Source organism: Oncorhynchus nerka, linkage group LG1 (assembly GCF_034236695.1).
Source record: "Oncorhynchus nerka isolate Pitt River linkage group LG1, Oner_Uvic_2.0, whole genome shotgun sequence".
In the NCBI taxonomy this organism is placed as follows: domain Eukaryota; kingdom Metazoa; phylum Chordata; class Actinopteri; order Salmoniformes; family Salmonidae; genus Oncorhynchus; species Oncorhynchus nerka.
In genome coordinates, this window is record NC_088396.1 from 30,239,784 (window position 1) to 30,260,092 (window position 20,309).

At 49.8% G+C, this 20,309-nt stretch overlaps 1 protein-coding gene across 1 annotated transcript in view; it reads left to right on the plus strand.

Annotated features, from left to right (window-relative positions):
* The window catches only part of LOC115119286 (ephrin type-A receptor 6-like), a 106,361-nt gene that overhangs the window by 73,244 nt on the left and 12,808 nt on the right, over positions 1–20,309 (plus strand). The window contains exons 4-6 of the mRNA XM_065017935.1: positions 801–871; positions 2,187–2,315; positions 2,866–3,051. Coding sequence (XP_064874007.1) covers positions 801–871; positions 2,187–2,315; positions 2,866–3,051 — 386 coding nt within the window. The remainder of the gene's footprint in view (positions 1–800; positions 872–2,186; positions 2,316–2,865; positions 3,052–20,309) is intronic.

The window sequence follows — 20,309 nt, forward strand, 5'->3', positions numbered from 1 at the left end:
TCTCTATCACTTTCTCTCTCTCCCCCATCCTCCTCTCCCAGCCTGCCTAGGGGCATGGCAGCCACAGCTACACCCTCTGTGTCTGTTAATAGTCTACTTAATTATCTAATCACCACTATAGATCAACCGTACCTCTCTCTCTCCCTGTCTCTCCCCCTCCCTGTCTCTCTCTCCTGTAGATCTGTAGACGAGATGTTAATTACTTCCTGTTCCTCCAGCATGATAAAGCTAATGAAGTTGACTGGCTGGAGTGTGAACCTGTGATCCTCTCCACACAGTGTGTGTGTGTGTGTGTGTGTGTGTGTGTGTGTGTGTGTGTGTGTGAGAGGATGGGCTCTTCTAGAGAGCAGTGTCTAAGTGTGTGGTGAGAGTGAGTGTATGAGGAGCAGTGATCAATCAAACACACACCCAAACACATCCAAAGTCACACAAACACATCCAAAGTCACACAAACACATCCAAAGTCACACAAACACATTCCAAGTCACACACAAACAAATTCCAAGTGTACACACACACACATAAACACCCAAACACATTCCAAGTCTCTCACACACACACACGCAAACACATTTAAAAGTCACACACACCCAAACACATTCCATGTTACACATGACTGCTCTGGTGAAAGTGCAAATAGAAATGTGTTGATCCAAGTTTCTCAGAGAAAATGTTCTCCAACAAGACCACTAGATACAACACTCCGTTTGGTTTAGTAGTTCATCTCTCTGGACAAGGTGAACTCCTTCAGCATCTGGTGTTCCTTGTTGTAAAGGACAACGTGTCATTGTGTCTCCCAGGTGTCAGTGGTACATCAAATCCAAGATGAGCTCAGACGACAAGAGGAGGACCAACTATCAGAACGGACATGGTAGGACTTCTGTTTCTACTCTCCTTCTCTACTCGTCTTTCTCTCTGCCTCTCTCTTTCTGACTCACATCACTTCACACCCAATTTTACCAATTCAGGTGAACAGACGCATTTCATTTTATTATTTCCGCCTCCTGTGAGTGTTTTGTTGAAAGATAAATGGCTAAACTGTGGCGAGACTTAAAGCTTAAAAATAAAATTCCCACAGTAACACTGTACCATATTGAGCTTCTCTGTCCATTTCATGCTAAAGATAACTATCCTGGAAAGAAACAGTATGTGGACAATTTGCATACAATCAATTCTAACCATGTCTGCCATTCTCAAGCCTCCATTAGTTTAGATGTAAATGTGGATGAAGTGTGTCCCTAACCCCTGGCCGTAGCAGACTTTGAGAGATTGGTAACATCCTCTCTCAGTTTTACAACACAGACAGAGGGGGAGAGGGAGGGGAGGGATGTCAGTGATACATTGCCAACTTTAAACAAATCCACAGAACAAAACGTTCTGAAACACCCTCACCTCCCTCGCTCCCTCCCTCGCTCCCTCCCTCGCTCCCTCCCTCGCTCCCTCCTCTCCATCTCTCTCCCCCTCCATCCTCTCCTGCTCGCTTCCTCTTCAGAATCCATTTCAAGTCATATGTGTCTTACCTTTTGGCTGAATCTAGTTATAGCTCTGCCTCTCCTCTACCTCTCTCTGTGTTTCTCTCTGTCTCTCTTTTTCCCCACATCCACTGTGTTTTATCTCTGAGATGAGCGAGAGGGGGAGAAAGGAACAGAGGGAAATGACTCAGAATGAGATAGGATATAGGAAGAGGGCAGTGGTAGAGGAACAGACAGACAGACAGCAAGATGAGTTCTGAGAGAGAGAGTCCAGCTGACAGGGCCTCTTACTGCCCTGTGTGTCTGTCCCCTCTCTCTCTCGGTCAACAGATAGGCTTGACTCCATACAGACTGTCTTTGTGTTTCAGAGCTATCCTTGTCCTCATCAGTGGAGGACAGAGAGGACACTCTCTCTTCTCATCCTCCTTCTCTCCTCTCTCCTCCTCTTTCTCTCTGTTCTTTCCTGTTTATTCCTCCTCTCTCTCCACTGATATCTTGACTTATCGCTCCGACCTTCAGAGTTGTGTTTCATCCAGAAGTGGATGTTTGAGGTTGATTGTGTCTTCAGGCTGATGCTGGAGCTCTGTTTTGCATGACCATTGATTGTTCTGTTTGGAGATGGAGACTAGAGGTTATTAACAAAGACGAGGCATAAAACAGCAGGTAAGCAAAGTTACCAAAGGCAGAACCCAGTCTCTCCTCTCTTCTTCTCAGCCCTCCCGTACCCAGGGGTAAAGACCTATGTAGATCCGGACACCTATGAGGATCCTACTCAGGCTGTCCATGAGTTTGCCAAAGAGATTGACCCAACCCGGATCCGCATAGAAAGAGTCATCGGAGCAGGTGGGTACTCTATCCTCAATTATCCATTCAATTCGTCAAGCTTCATTGGCATGGAAAGAACAAGGTAAATTATGGCAACAATATATATATATTCAGTACTCATTACAGAAGCTCCTTTAGATTTGCACAGTATGCTCTATATATATACCGTAGTGGATGTGAGAAGATCTGGCATCTGGGTGTAATATGCCATAATGAGCCATATGAAGCAATCTGTTTTCATTTTAAAGAAAGGAAGTTAATTATATCTTCTATACAGTGGGGGCCTGTGCTTCCCCTCCCAGCACTTGATTTAAGACTACATGCTCTCTGCTCAGTATAACAATCACACACACACACACACACACAGTGGGGGATATCAAAGTTGTTAGAGCTTTAGAGAGCAGATGAGAGACTATGGATTGATTGTAGGCTGATAGTTCAGAAGGAGCAAAGAGACATTTTAGAGAGTTGAATAATTCAGAGTTAAACGTGTTGTGGAGTTGTCTCTGTACTGCAACACTGCCCTCCAGTGGTTTGATATGGTGTGTGTGTCGTGCGCGTATTCCAGGTGAGTTCGGGGAGGTGTGTAGCGGTCGTCTGCGGACACTGGGGAAGAGGGAAATCGCTGTGGCGATAAAGACGCTGAAAGGCGGCTACGTGGAGCGCCAGAGGCGGGACTTCCTCCGAGAGGCCAGCATCATGGGACAGTTCGATGACCCCAACATCATTAGGCTGGAGGGCGTGGTCACCAGAAGTAAGGAGGATCATGGGAATTGTAGTTGATTGTGTTTTTAGGAGTTTACATGGACAGACAGACCGCAGAAAGTGTGTGTTTATCTGGGACAGCTGCCTCTAACACCGTTAATGAGTCATTACAACCAGTCATTCCACATAGCTGCATATGCCACACACACACAAGCACACGCTACAGCACAATGTGTAGCAGCCATTCCACGCTCGTCTAGTCCACTGTTCTGTAGAGACACCTGTGTACGCCACACTGTCACTTTCTCCATCGTTCTTTCCCCCTGATCTCTCTCTTCACTGTCAGACACTCTTCTCTCTCCCTTTCTCTCTCCCTCTCCCTCTCTCTCTGTCTCCTTCAGTCTGTCTCCATATGTTGTTTCCCCTCCTCCACTCCAGAGTCTAATTAAAGGAGAGGTATCAGGGTGTGACTATCTTACCTGAACAGAAACACCAGGTAATGCTCCTCACTCACCACTACTTTATACTCTCAGTAGTTCCTCTGGATTGGCTCTACAGATACAGAGAGATGGGAAGAGAGAGGTAGAGAGGAGATAGGAAGAGAGGTGATAGGAAGAGTGAGGTAGAGAGGAGATAGGAAGAGAGGTGATAGGAAGAGAGAGGTAGAGAGGAGATAGGAAGAGAGGTGATAGGAAGAGTGAGGTAGAGAGGTGATAGGAAGAGTGAGGTAGAGAGGAGATAGGAAGAGAGAGGAGATACGAGGAGATGGGTAGAGAGGAGATACGAGGAGATAGGTAGAGAGGAGATAGGAAGAGAGAGGTAGAGAGGAGATAGGAAGAGAGAGGTAGAGAGGAGATAGGAAGAGAGAGGAGATAGGAAGAGAGAGGAGATAGGAAGAGAGAGGTAGAGAGGAGATACGAGGAGAGGAGATAGGAAGAGAGAGGTAGAGAGGAGATAGGAAGAGAGAGGTAGAGAGGAGATAGGAAGAGAGGTGATAGGAAGAGAGAGGTAGAGAGGAGATACGAAGAGAGAGGTAGAGAGGAGATAGGAAGAGAGAGGTAGAGAGGAGATAGGAAGAGAGAGGTAGAGAGGAGATAGGAAGAGCGAGGTAGAGAGGAGATAGGAAGAGTGAGGTAGAGAGGAGATAGGAAGAGTGAGGTAGAGAGGAGATAGGAAGAGAGGTGATAGGAAGAGAGAGGTAGAGAGGAGATAGGTAGAGAGGAGATAGGAAGAGAGAGGTAGAGAGGAGATAGGAAGAGAGAGGTAGAGAGGAGATAGGAAGAGAGAGGTAGAGAGGAGATAGGAAGAGAGAGGTAGAGAGGAGATAGGAAGAGAGAGGTAGAGAGGAGATACGAGGAGAGAGGTAGAGAGGAGATACGAGGAGAGAGGTAGAGAGGAGATAGGAAGAGAGAGGTAGAGAGGAGATACGAAGAGAGAGGTAGTAGAGAGGAGAGAAAAAGAGAAGCTGAGAGAGGTCATGATCAGATGAGCTCCTGCATTTTTCAGAATGTTCTTAAAAATATATAGATTTAGAGTTAGATATACTTAGATTTTTTGTCAGGAACATATACAGGATGCTACCCTCTACAACATAACATATACAGGATGCTACCCTCTACAACATAACATATACAGGATGCTACCCTCTACAGCATAACATATACAGGATGCTACCCTCTACAACATAACATATACAGGATGCTACCCTCTACAACATAACATATACAGGATGCTACCCTCTACAACATAACATATACAGGATGCTACCCTCTACAACATAACATATACAGGATGCTACATAACCTCTACAACATAACATATACAGGATGCTACCCTCTACAACATAACATATACAGGATGCTACCCTCTACAACATAACATATACAGGATGCTACCCTCTACAACATAACATATACAGGATGCTACCCTCTACAACATAACATATACAGGATGCTACCCTCTACAACATAACATATACAGGATGCTACCCTCTACAACATAACATATACAGGATGCTACCCTCTACAACATAACATATACAGGATGCTACCCTCTACAACATAACATATACAGGATGCTACCCTCTACAACATAACATATACAGGATGCTACCCTCTACAACATAACCTTCACTCCAAATCAAAACTCAAAACCTACAACCTGATTTTGGAGGGAATTACAGAAGTCACCTGGAAGGTTTACAACTACCAAAGATTATTATTCCAACGCTATACAGCAAATGCTCTGGAAAACAAACAGAAACCTGAAAACACCATCCAACCTGGAACTGAGTGAGTAATGTTTAGTCTGAAGCTATATTTTACTTCCAAAAGCCAAGAAGAAAAATACATGACATGACTTTATAAGGACTGAATGCTGAATTAAGGCTGCCAAGCTTGATACAACTTCAATTAGCACAGGCGTGTCAAGTGAGAGGTGTCAAAGCCCTTTAGCCCAACAATGGCAGGAGAGTCAAACAGTCTACTCCAACCAAATGGAGAGGCCTTAGAAGCTGCCTCCCGCTGTTCAGAGGCAATTAAAATACAGTACCCTGTGTATGTAAAGAATGATAAGGCAAGAAAAGATCACAAAATGAAGTTCCTTATGGAAAATCAAGTGACACTTTTTGCTGACTATTATAAAAATGGGAACATCAGCAACCTCATCTTCCACACAAACCATCCCCTGGCATGGCACAGTGCTATATTAGCACACTACTCCTCTGTTTCACCTAATCAAAGAATTAGCCCAACAGGAGAAGCTCTCCCTTGAGCGGGTCAGACCAGACCTCTTCAATACATAACCCAACAGATGAGCAACCCCAAGCGGAAAGTCAACCTCCCAGCACAGAGTACTACCCCCTCATTGAAGGATACATTCCCCCAGCTGGAGGTAAGACAGGTGGAGCTGAAACAGCAGGGGTTTACACTCCAGTCAGCACAGACCCAGACAACAGTCCAGCACAACCAACACCCCCTTAACCAGACCCGGAGAGATGGAGATGCACTCTGGACTGTGGTGAGACAACTTCAACAATAGTAAAAGCAAGAGCAGGAGAATAGCAGAGCACTAGAGGAGAGGATCAGACTGCTGGAGGAGAGGGTGAGGGGGATGGCATGTGACAGAGAACAACCCACTAGAGAGGTGGCCACCCCCGCAGAGAAGCCAGCAGAACAGCCCACCTCAGCTCCCGCCAAAAGTCTCGACAGCACAGCACAACAGTCCACACCAGACCCTGACCATAGCATTCACATCACAGCAGAACAGACAAATGAAGAACCCCAAGCCCATGCCCCCCCCCCCTGTCAGCCACCCTGATAGCCCTCCTGACAACCCCCCCACATCGACTGAGGACAAACACAAGACACAGATTGTTCTCCTTATGGACTCAAATTGGAAATATATACAAGAACTATACAGTGTGTCTAAACTCTGGTGTCCAAACACCCAGCGCTCCCTAGACCTTCTGTCTAAGGACCAACTAGGTTCACCCAGCGCACCCTAGACCTTCTGTCTAAGGACCAACTAGGTTCACCTAGCCACATAATAATACACCCAGCGCCCTAGACCTTCTGTCTAAGGACCAACTAGGTTCACCCAGCGCACCCTAGACCTTCTGTCTAAGGACCAACTAGGTTCACCTAGCCACGTAATAATACACCCAGCGCCCTAGACCTTCTGTCTAAGGACCAACTAGGTTCACCCAGCGCACCCTAGACCTTCTGTCTAAGGACCAACTAGGTTCACCCAGCGCACCCTAGACCTTCTGTCTAAGGACCAACTAGGTTCACCTAGCCACGTAATAATACACCCAGCGCCCTAGACCTTCTGTCTAAGGACCAACTAGGTTCACCCAGCGCACCCTAGACCTTCTGTCTAAGGACCAACTAGGTTCACCTAGCCACGTAATAATACACCCAGCGCCCCTAGACCTTCTGTCTAAGGACCAACTAGGTTCACCCAGCGCACCCTAGACCTTCTGTCTAAGGACCAACTAGGTTCACCTAGCCACATAATAATACACCCAGCGCCCTAGACCTTCTGTCTAAGGACCAACTAGGTTCACCCAGCGCACCCTAGACCTTCTGTCTAAGGACCAACTAGGTTCACCTAGCCACATAATAATACACCCAGCGCCCTAGACCTTCTGTCTAAGGACCAACTAGGTTCACCTAGCCACATAATAATACACCCAGCGCCCTAGACCTTCTGTCTAAGGACCAACTAGGTTCACCCAGCGCACCCTAGACCTTCTGTCTAAGGACCAACTAGGTTCACCTAGCCACATAATAATACACCCAGCGCCCTAGACCTTCTGTCTAAGGACCAACTAGGTTCACCTAGCCACGTAATAATACACCCAGCGCCCTAGACCTTCTGTCTAAGGACCAACTAGGTTCACCTAGCCACATAATAATACACCCAGCGCCCTAGACCTTCTGTCTAAGGACCAACTAGGTTCACCCAGCGCACCCTAGACCTTCTGTCTAAGGACCAACTAGGTTCACCCAGCCACGTAATAATACACCCAGCGCCCTAGACCTTCTGTCTAAGGACCAACTAGGTTCACCCAGCGCACCCTAGACCTTCTGTCTAAGGACCAACTAGGTTCACCCAGCGCACCCTAGACCTTCTGTCTAAGGACCAACTAGGTTCACCCAGCGCACCCTAGACCTTCTGTCTAAGGACCAACTAGGTTCACCCAGCGCACCCTAGACCTTCTGTCTAAGGACCAACTAGGTTCACCCAGCGCACCCTAGACCTTCTGTTCAGGTTCACCCAGCGCACCCTAGACCTTCTGTCTAAGGACCAACTAGGTTCACCCAGCGCACCCTAGACCTTCTGTCTAAGGACCAACTAGGTTCACCCAGCGCACCCTAGACCTTCTGTCTAAGGACCAACTAGGTTCACCCAGCGCCCTAGACCTTCTGTCTAAGGACCAACTAGGTTCACCCAGCGCACCCTAGACCTTCTGTCTAAGGACCAACTAGGTTCACCTAGCCACGTAATAATACACCCAGCGCCCTAGACCTTCTGTCTAAGGACCAACTAGGTTCACCCAGCGGACCTTCACGTAATAGGTTCACCCAGCGCACCCTAGACCTTCTGTCTAAGGACCAACTAGGTTCACCTAGCCACGTAATAATACACCCAGCGCCCTAGACCTTCTGTCTAAGGACCAACTAGGTTCACCCAGCGCACCCTAGACCTTCTGTCTAAGGACCAACTAGGTTCACCCAGCGCACCCTAGACCTTCTGTCTAAGGACCAACTAGGTTCACCCAGCCTAGACCTTCTGTAGGACCAACTAGGTTCACCCAGCGCACCCTAGACCTTCTGTCTAAGGACCAACTAGGTTCACCCAGCGCACCCTAGACCTTCTGTCTAAGGACCAACTAGGTTCACCCAGCGCACCTAGACCTTCTGTCTAAGGACCAACTAGGTTCACCCAGCGCACCCTAGACCTTCTGTCTAAGGACCAACTAGGTTCACCCAGCGCACCCTAGACCTTCTGTCTAAGGACCAACTAGGTTCACCTAGCCACATGAGACCAATAATACACCCAGCGCCCTAGACCTTCTGTCTAAGGACCAACTAGGTTCACCCAGCGCACCCTAGACCTTCTGTCTAAGGACCAACTAGGTTCACCCACATAATAATACACCCAGCGCCCTAGACCTTCTGTCTAAGGACCAACTAGGTTCACCTAGCCACGTAATAATACACCTAGACCTTCTGTCTAAGGACCAAGGTTCAGCGCACCCTAGACCTTCTGTCTAAGGACCAACTAGGTTCACCCAGCGACCCTAGACCTTCTGTCTAAGGACCAACTAGGTTCACCTAGCCACATAATAATACACCCAGCGCCCTAGACCTTCTGTCTAAGGACCAACTAGGTTCACCCAGCGCACCCTAGACCTTCTGTCTAAGGACCAACTAGGTTCACCTAGCCATAATAATACACCCAGCGCCCTAGACCTTCTGTCTAAGGACCAACTAGGTTCACCCACGCACCCAGACCTTCAGGACCAACTAGGTTCACCCAGCGCACCCTAGACCTTCTGTCTAAGGACCAACTAGGTTCACCCAGCCACATAATAATACACCCTAGACCTTCTGTCTAAGGACCAACTAGGTTCACCTAGCCACATAATAATACACCCAGCGCCTAGACCTTCTGTCTAAGGACCAACTAGGTTCACCCAGCGCACCCTAGACCTTCTGTCTAAGGACCAACTAGGTTCACCTAGCCACGTAATAATACACCCAGCGCCCTAGACCTTCTGTCTAAGGACCAACTAGGTTCACCCAGCGCACCCTAGACCTTCTGTCTAAGGACCAACTAGGTTCACCCAGCCACGTAATAATACACCCAGCGCCCTAGACCTTCTGTCTAAGGACCAACTAGGTTCACCCAGCGCACCCTAGACCTTCTGTCTAAGGACCAACTAGGTTCACCCAGCCACGCACCCTAGACCTTCTGTCTAAGGACCAACTAGGTTCACCCAGCCACTGTCTAAGGACCAACTAGGTTCACCCAGCAGACCTTCTGTCTAAGGACCAACTAGGTTCACCCAGCGCACCCCTAGACCTTCTGTCAGGACCAACTAGGTTCACCCAGCGCACCCTAGACCTTCTGTCTAAGGACCAACTAGGTTCACCCAGCGCACCCTAGACCTTCTGTAAGGATCAACTAGGTTCACCCAGCGCCCTAGACCTTCTGTCTAAGGACCAATTAGGTTCACCCAGCGCACCCCTAGACCTTCTGTCTAAGGACCAACTAGGTTCACCTAGCCACATAATAATACACCCAGCGCCCCTAGACCTTCTGTCTAAGGACCAACTAGGTTCACCCAGCACCCTAGACCTTCTGTCTAAGGACCAACTAGGTTCACCCAGCCACGCACCTAGACCTTCTGTCTAAGGACCAACTAGGTTCACCCACAGGTTCACCAACTAGGTTCACCGCAGCGCCTAGACCTTCTGTCTAAGGACCAACTAGGTTCACCCAGCCACGTAGACCTTCTGTCTAATACACCCAGCGCACACCTAGACCTTCTGTCTAAGGACCAACTAGGTTCACCTAGCCACGTAATAATCACCCAGCGCCTAGACCTTCCTAGACCTTCACTGTCCTAAGGACCAACTAGGTTCACCCAGCGCACCCTAGACCTTCTGTCTAAGGACCAACTAGGGTTAGGTTCACCCAGCGCACCCTAGACCTTCTGTCTAAGGACCAACTAGGTTCACCTAGCCACATAATAATACACCCAGACCTTCTGTCTAAGGACCCTAGACCTTCTGTCTAAGGACCAACTAGGTTCACTAGCCAGCGCACCCTAGACCTTCTGTCTAAGGGACACCCAGCGCACCCTAGACCTTCTGTCTAAGGACCAACTAGGTTCACCTAGCCACATAATAATACACCCAGACCTTCTGTCTAAGGACCAACTAGGTTCACCCAGCCACGTAATAATACACCCAGCGCCCTAGACCTTCTGTCTAAGGACCAACTAGGTTCACCTAGCCACATAATAATACACCCAGCGCCCTAGACCTTCTGTCTAAGGACCAACTAGGTTCACCCAGCGCACCCTAGACCCTGTCTCTGTTCACCCAGCGCACCCTAGACCTTCTGTCTAAGGACCAACTAGGTTCACCCAGCCACGTAATAATACACCCAGCGCCCTAGACCTTCTGTCTAAGGACCAACTAGGTTCACCCAGCGCACCCTAGACCTTCTGTCTAAGGACCAACTAGGTTCACCCAGCCACTAATAATACACCCAGCGCCCCTAGACCTTCTGTCTAAGGACTAAGGGACCAACCTAGGTTCACCCAGCCACCCTAGACCTTCTGTCTAAGGACCAACTAGGTTCACCCAGCGCACCCTAGACCTTCTGTCTAAGGACCAACTAGGTTCACCCAGCGCACCCAGCGACCTTCTGTCTAAGGACCAACTAGGTTCACCAGCAGTAACTAGGTTCACCCAGCGCACCCTAGACCTTCTGTCTAAGGACCAACTAGGTTCACCTAGCCACATAATAATACACCCACCCTAGACCTTCTGTCTAAGGACCAACTAGGTTCACCTAGCGCACTAGACCTTCTGTCTAAGGACCAACTAGGTTCACCCAGCGCACCCTAGACCTTCTGTCTAAGGACCAACTAGGTTCACCCTAGACCTTCTGTCTAAGGACCAACTAGGTTCACCCAGCGCCCTAGACCTTCTGTCTAAGGACCAACTAGGTTCACCTAGCCACGTAATAATACACCCAGCGCCCTAGACCTTCTGTCTAAGGACCAACTAGGTTCACCTAGCCACGCCCTAGACCTTCTGTCTAAGGACCAACTACACCCAGCGCCGCCCTAGACCTTCTGTCTAAGGACCAACTAGGTTCACCCAGCCACATAATAATACACCCAGCGCCCTAGACCTTCTGTCTAAGGACCAACTAGGTTCACCCAGCGCACCCTAGACCTTCTGTCTAAGGACCAACTAGGTTCACCCAGCGCCCTAGACCTTCTGTCTAAGGACCAACTAGGTTCACCCAGCGCACCCTAGACCTTCTGTCTAAGGACCAACTAGGTTCACCTAGCCACGTAATAATACACCCAGCGCCCTAGACCTTCTGTCTAAGGACCAACTAGGTTCACACCAATAATACACCCAGCGCACCCTAGACCTTCTGTCTAAGGACCAACTAGGTTCACCTAGCCACATAATAATACACCCAGCAGCCCTAGACCTTCTGCCACATCTAAGGACCAACTAGGTTCACCCAGCGCACCCTAGACCTTCTGTCTAAGGACCAACTAGGTTCACCTAGCCACGTAATAATACACCCAGCGCCCTAGACCTTCTGTCTAAGGACCAACTAGGTTCACCCAGCGCACCCTAGACCTTCTGTCTAAGGACCAACTAGGTTCACCCAGCCACGTAATAATACACCCAGCGCCCTAGACCTTCTGTCTAAGGACCAACTAGGTTCACCCAGCCACGTAATAATACACCCAGCGCCCTAGACCTTCTGTCTAAGGACCCTAGGTCTCACCCAGCCACCCTAGACCTTCTGTCTAAGGACCAACACACCCAGCGCACCCTAGACCTTCTGTCTAAGGGACCAACTAGGTTCACCCAGCGCACCCTAGACCTTCTGTCTAAGGACCAACTAGGTTTCACCCAGCGCACCTAGACCTTCTGTCTAAGGACCAACTAGGTTCACCCAGCACCCTAGACCTTCTGTCTAAGGACCAACTAGGTTCACCCAGCGTAATAATACCCCAGCGCCCTAGACCTTCTGTCTAAGGACCAACTAGGTTCACCTAGCCACATAATAATACACCCAGCGCCCTAGACCTTCTGTCTAAGGACCAACTAGGTTCACCCAGCGTAATAATCAACTAGGTTCACCCAGCGCCCTAGACCTTCTGTCTAAGGACCAACTAGGTTCACCCAGCGCACCCTAGACCTTCTGTCTAAGGACCAACTAGGTTCACCCAGCCACGTAATAATACACCCAGCGCCCTAGACCTTCTGTCTAAGGACCAACTAGGTTCACCAACAGCGCCACATAATAATACACCCAGCGCCCTAGACCTTCTGTCTAAGGACCAACTAGGTTCACCTAGCCACGTCATAATACACCCAGCGCCCTAGACCTTCTGTCTAAGGACCAACTAGGTTCTAGCCACATAATAATACCCCCAGCGCCCCTAGACCTTCTGTCTAAGGACCAACTAGGTTCACCCAGCGCACCCTAGACCTTCTGTCTAAGGACCAACTAGGTTCACCCAGCGCACCCTAGACCTTCTGTCTAAGGACCAACTAGGTTCACCTAGCCACATAATAATACACCCAGCGCCCTAGACCTTCTGTCTAAGGACCAACTAGGTTCACCCAGCGCACCCTAGACCTTCTGTCTAAGGACCAACTAGGTTCACCTAGCCACGTAATAATACACCCAGCGCCCTAGACCTTCTGTCTAAGGACCAACTAGGTTCACCTAGCCACATAATAATACACCCAGCGCCCTAGACCTTCTGTCTAAGGACCAACTAGGTTCACCTAGCCACATAATAATACACCCAGCGCCCTAGACCTTCTGTCTAAGGACCAACTAGGTTCACCCAGTAATAATACACCCAGCGCCCCTAGACCTTCTGTCTAAGGACCAACTAGGTTCACCCAGCGCACCCTAGACCTTCTGTCTAAGGACCAACTAGGTTCACCTAGCCACATAATAATACACCCAGCGCCCTAGACCTTCTGTCTAAGGACCAACTAGGTTCACCTAGCCACGTAATAATACACCCAGCGCCCTAGACCTTCTGTCTAGGACCAAAGGTTCACCACCTAGACTAAGGTTCACCTAGCCACTAATAATACACCCAGCGCCCTAGACCTTCTGTCTAAGGACCAACTAGGTTCACCCAGCGCACCCTAGACCTTCTGTAGCCATAATAATACACCCAGCGCGCCAGACCTTCTGTCTAAGGTTCAGGGTTCACCAGCGCACCCTAGACCTTCTGTCTAAGGACCAACTAGGTTCACCCAGCGCACCCTAGACCTTCTGTCTAAGGACCAACTAGGTTCACCCACGTAATAATACACCCAGCGCCCCTAGACCTTCTGTCTAAGGACCAACTAGGTTCACCCAGCGCACCCTAGACCTTCTGTCTAAGGACCAACTAGGTTCACCTAGCCACGTAATAATACACCCAGCGCCCTAGACCTTCTGTCTAAGGACCAACTAGGTTCACCCAGCGCACCCTAGACCTTCTGTCTAAGGACCAACTAGGTTCACCTAGCCACATAATAATACACCCAGCGCCCTAGACCTTCTGTCTAAGGACCAACTAGGTTCACCCAGCGCACCCTAGACCTTCTGTCTAAGGACCAACTAGGTTCACCTAGCCACATAATAATACACCCAGCGCCTAGACCTTCTGTCTAAGGACCAACTAGGTTCACTAGCCACATAATAATACACCCAGCGCCCTAGACCTTCTGTCTAAGGACCAACTAGGTTCACCCAGCGCACCCTAGACCTTCTGTCTAAGGACCAACTAGGGTTCACCCAGCGCCCTAGACCTTCTGTCTAAGGACCAACTAGGTTCACCCAGCGCCCTAGACCTTCTGTCTAAGGACCAACTAGGTTCACTAGCCACATAATAATACACCCAGCGCCCAGGACCACTTCAAGTTCACCTAGCCACATAATAATACACCCAGCGCCCTAGACCTTCTGTCTAAGGACCAACTAGGTTCAGCCACCTAGATAAGGATACAGTTCCCAGCGCCCTAGACCCCTAGACAACTAGGTTCTAGACCTTCTGTCTAAGGACCAACTGCCCTAGACCTTCTGTCTAAGGACCAACTAGGTTCACCCAGCGCACCCTAGACCTTCTGTCTAAGGACCAACTAGGTTCACCCAGCGCAGCGCCCTAGACCTTCTGTCTAAGGACCAACTAGGTTCACCAGCCACGTAATAATACACCCAGCTCCCTAGACCTTCTGTCTAAGGACCAACTAGGTTCACCCAGCGCACCCTAGACCTTCTGTCTAAGGACCAACTAGGTTCACCCAGCCACGTAATAATACACCCAGCGCCCTAGACCTTCTGTCTAAGGACCAACTAGGTTCACCCAGCGCACCCTAGACCTTCTGTCTAAGGACCAACTAGGTTCACCCAGCGCACCCTAGACCTTCTGTCTAAGGACCAACTAGGTTCACCTAGCCACATAATAATACACCCAGCGCCCTAGACCTTCTGTCTAAGGACCAACCAGGTTCACCCAGCGCACCTAGACCTTCTGTCTAAGGACCAACTAGGTTCACCCAGCGCAGCGCCCTAGACCTTCTGTCTAAGGACCAACTAGGTTCACCTAGCCACATAATAATACACCCAGCGCCCTAGACCTTCTGTCTAAGGACCAACTAGGTTCACCCAGCGCACCCTAGACCTTCTGTCTAAGGACCAACTAGGTTCACCTAGCCACGTAATAATACACCCAGCGCCCTAGACCTTCTGTCTAAGGACCAACTAGGTTCAGTTCACCTAGCACATAATAATACACCCAGCGCCCTAGACCTTCTGTCTAAGGACCAACTAGGTTCACCTAGCCACGTAATAATACACCCAGCGCACCCTAGACCTTCTGTCTAAGGACCAACTAGGTTCACCTAGCCACATAATAATACACCCAGCGCCCTAGACCTTCTGTCTAAGGACCAACTAGGTTCACCCAGCGCACCCTAGACCTTCTGTCTAAGGACCAACTAGGTTCACCTAGCCACGTAATAATACACCCAGCGCCCTAGACCTTCTGTCTAAGGACCAACTAGGTTCACTAGCCACATAATAATACACCCGCACCCTAGACCTTCTGTCTAAGGACCAACTAGGTTCACCCAGCGCACCCTAGACCTTCTGTCTAAGGACCAACTAGGTTCAGCCACATACACCCATAATAATAGGTTCACGCACCCTAGACCTTCTGTCTAAGGACCAACTAGGTTCACCCAGCGCAGCGCCCTAGACCTTCTGTCTAAGGACCAGGTTCACTAGCCACATTACACCCAGCGCCCTAGACCTTCTGTCTAGGACCAACTAGGTTCACCCAGCGCACCCTAGACCTTCTGTCTAAGGACCAACTAGGTTCACCTAGCCACATAATAATACACCCAGCGCCCTAGACCTTCTGTCTAAGGACCAACTAGGACCAGCGCACCCTAGACCTTCTGTCTAAGGACCAACTAGTTCACCCAGCACCCTAGATAAGGACCAACTAGGTTCACCCAGCGCACCCTAGACCTTCTGTCTAAGGACCAACTAGGTTCACCTAGCCACGTAATAATACACCCAGCGCCCTAGACTTCTGTCTCTGTTCTAGACCTTCTGGACCAACTAGGTTCACCCATAATAATACACCCAGCCCTAGACCTTCTGTCTAAGGACCAAGCGCACCCTAGACCTTCTGTCTAAGGACCAACTAGGTTCACCCAGCGTAATAATACACCCAGCGCCCTAGACCTTCTGTCTAAGGACCAACTAGGTTCACCTAGCCACATAATAATACACCCAGCGCCTAGACCTTCTGTCTAAGGACCAACTAGGTTCACCAGCGCACCCTAGACCTTCTGTCTAAGGACCAACTAGGTTCACCCAGCGCCCTAGACCTTCTGTCTAAGGACCAAATAGGTTCACCTAGCCACGCCAGCTAGACCTTCTGTCTAAGGACCAACTAGGTTCACAGCCACATAATAATACAGCAGCTCCCTAGACCTTCTGTCTAAGGACCAACTAGGTTCACCCAGCGCACCCTAGACCTTCTGTCTAAGGACCAACTAGGTTCACCCAGCCACGTAATAATACACCCATAATAAGGACCAACACCCAGCGCACCCTAGACCTTCTGTCTAAGGACCAACTAGGTTCACCCTAGCCTTCTAATAATACACCCAGCGCCCTAGACCTTCTGTCTAAGGACCAACTAGGTTCACCCAGCACCCTAGACCTTCTGTCTAAGGACCAACTAGGTTCACCCAGCGCCCTAGACCTTCTGTCTAAGGACCAACTAGGTTCACCTAGCCACGTAATAATACACCCAGCGCCCTAGACCTTCTGTCTAAGGACCAACTAGGTTCACCCAGCGCACCCTAGACCTTCTGTCTAAGGACCAACTAGGTTCACCCAGCCACGTAATAATACACCCAGCGCCCTAGACCTTCTGTCTAAGGACCAACTAGGTTCACCCAGCGCACCCTAGACCTTCTGTCTAAGGACCAACTAGGTTCACCCAGCCACATAATAATACACCCAGCGCCCTAGACCTTCTGTCTAAGGACCAACTAGGTTCACCCAGCGCACCCTAGACCTTCTGTCTAAGGACCAACTAGGTTCACCCAGCCACGCAGCGCCTAGACCTTCTGTCTAAGGACCAACTAGGTTCACCCAGCATAATACCCTAGACCTTCTGTCTAAGGACCAACTAGGTTCACCCAGCGCACCCTAGACCTTCTGTCTAAGGACCAACTAGGTTCACCCAGCGCACCCTAGACCTTCTGTCTAAGGATAACTAGGTTCACCAGCCTAGACCTCTGTCTAAGGACCAACTAGGTTCACCCAGCCTAGACTGTCTAATAATAGGTTCACCCAGCGCACCTAGACCTTCTGTCTAAGGACCAACTACCTAGACCTTCTGTCTAAGGACCAACTAGGTTCACCTAGCCAGGTAATAATACACCCAGCGCACCCTAGACCTTCTGTCTAAGGACCAACTAGGTTCACCACCCAGCGCCCTAGACCTTCTGTCTAAGGACCAACTAGGTTCACCCAGCGCACCCTAGACCTTCTGTCTAAGGACCAACTAGGTTCACCCAGCACCCTAGACCTTCTGTCTAAGGACCAACTAGGTTCAGACCTTCTGTCAAGGACCAACTAGGTTCACCTAGCCACATAATAATACACCCAGCGCCCTAGACCTTCTGTCTAAGGACCAACTAGGTTCACCCAGCGCACCCTAGACCTTCTGTCTAAGGACCAACTAGGTTCACCTAGCGCACCCTAGACCTTCTGTCTAAGGACCAACAGCGCCCTAGACCTTCTGTCTAAGGACCAACTAGGTTCACCAGCACATAATAATACCCTAGACCTTCTGTCTAAGGACCAACTAGGTTCACCCAGCGCCCTAGACCTTCTGTCTAAGGACCAACTAGGTTCACCAGCGCACCCTAGACCTTCTGTCTAAGGACCAACTAGGTTCACCTAGCCACGTAATAATACACCCAGCGCCCTAGATAAGGACCAACTAGGTTCACCCAGCGCCCTAGACCTTCTGTCTAAGGACCAACTAGGTTCACCTAGCCACATAATAATAAGCGCCCTAGACCTTCTGTCTAAGGACCAACAGCGCCCTAGACCTTCTGTCTAAGGACCAACTAGGTTCACCCAGCCACAGTAATAATACACCCAGCGCCCTAGACCTTCTGTCTAAGGACCAACTAGGTTCACCCAGCGCACCCTAGACCTTCTGTCTAAGGACCAACTAGGTTCACCCACCTAGACCTTCCACTACTAGGACCAACTAGGTTCACCCAGCACCCTAGACCTTCTGTCTAAGGACCAACTAGGTTCACCTAGCCACGCACCCTAGACCTTCTGTCTAAGGACCAACTAGGTTCACCCAGCGTCACCCAGCCCTAGACCTTCTGTCTAAGGACCAACTAGGTTCACCTAGTTCACCCACGTAATAATACACCCAGCGCCCTAGACCTTCTGTCTAAGGACCACTAGGTTCACCCAGCACCCTAGACCTTCTGTCTAAGGACCAACTAGGTTCACCTAGCCACGTAATAATACACCCAGCGCCCTAGACCTTCTGTCTAAGGACCAACTAGGTTCACCTAGCCACATAATAATACACCCAGCGCCCTAGACCTTCTGTCTAAGGACCAACTAGGTTCACCCAGCGCACCTAGACCTTCTGTCTAAGGACCAACTAGGTTCACCTAGCACCTAGACCTTCTGTCTAGGACCAACTAGGTTCACCCAGCGCACCCTAGACCTTCTGTCTAAGGACCAACTAGGTTCACCCTAGCCACATAATAATACACCCAGCGCCCTAGACCTTCTGTCTAAGGACCAACTAGGTTCACCCAGCGCACCCTAGACCTTCTGTCTAAGGACCAACTAGGTTCACCTAGCCACGTAATAATACACCCAGCGCCCTAGACCTTCTGTCTAAGGACCAACTAGGTTCACCTAGCGCACCCAGACCTTCTGTCTAAGGACCAACTACACCCAGCGCCCTAGACCTTCTGTCTAAGGACCAACTAGGTTCACCTAGCCACATAATAATACACCCAGCGCCCTAGACCTTCTGTCTAAGGACCAACTAGGTTCACCTAGCCACATAATAATACACCCAGCGCCCTAGACCTTCTGTCTAAGGACCAACTAGGTTCACCCAGCGCACCCTAGACCTTCTGTCTAAGGACCAACTAGGTTCACCTAGCCACGTAATAATACACCCAGCGCCCTAGACCTTCTGTCTAAGGACCAACTAGGTTCACCTAGCCACGTAATAATACACCCAGCGCCCTAGACCTTCTGTCTAAGGACCAACTAGGTTCACCTAGCCACCCAGCGCCTAGACCTTCTGTCTAAGGACCAACTAGGTTCACCTAGCCACATAATAATACACCCAGCGCCCTAGACCTTCTGTCTAAGGACCAACTAGGTTCACCCAGCGCACCCTAGACCTTCTGTCTAAGGACCAACTAGGTTCACCTAGCCACGTAATAATACACCCAGCGCCCTAGACCTTCTGTCTAAGGACCAACTAGGTTCACCTAGCCACATAATAATACACCCAGCGCCCTAGACCTTCTGTCTAAGGACCAACTAGGTTCACCCAGCGCACCCTAGACCTTCTGTCTAAGGACCAACTAGGTTCACCTAGCCATAATAATACACCCAGCGCCCTAGACCTTCTGTCTAAGGACCAACTAGGTTCACCCAGCGCACCCCTGTAATAATACACCCAGCGCCCTAGACCTTCTGTCTAAGGACCAACTAGGTTCACCTAGCCACATAATAATACACCCAGCGCCCTAGACCTTCTGTCTAAGGACCAACTAGGTTCACCTAGCCACATAATAATACACCCAGCGCCCTAGACCTTCTGTCTAAGGACCAAAGGACCAGACCTTCGCAGGTTCCCTAGGTTCTAAGGACCAACTAGGTTCACCTAGCCACATAATAATACACCCAGCGCCCTAGACCTTCTGTCTAAGGACCAACTAGGTTCACCCAGCGCACCCTAGACCTTCTGTCTAAGGACCAACTAGGTTCACCTAGCCACATAATAATACACCCAGCGCCCTAGACCTTCTGTCTAAGGACCAACTAGGTTCACCCAGCGCACCCTAGACCTTCTGTCTAAGGACCAACTAGGTTCACCCAGCGCACCCTAGACCTTCTGTCTAAGGACCAACTAGGTTCACCTAGCCACATAATAATACACCCAGCGCCCTAGACCTTCTGTCTAAGGACCAACTAGGTTCACCAGCGCACCTAGACCTTCTGTCTAAGGACCAACTACACCCAGCGCCCTAGACCTTCTGTCTAAGGACCAACTAGGTTCACCTAGCCACATAATAATACACCCAGCGCCCTAGACCTTCTGTCTAAGGACCAACTAGGTTCACCCAGCGCACCCTAGACCTTCTGTCTAAGGACCAACTAGGTTCACCTAGCCACGTAATAATACACCCAGCGCCCTAGACCTTCTGTCTAAGGACC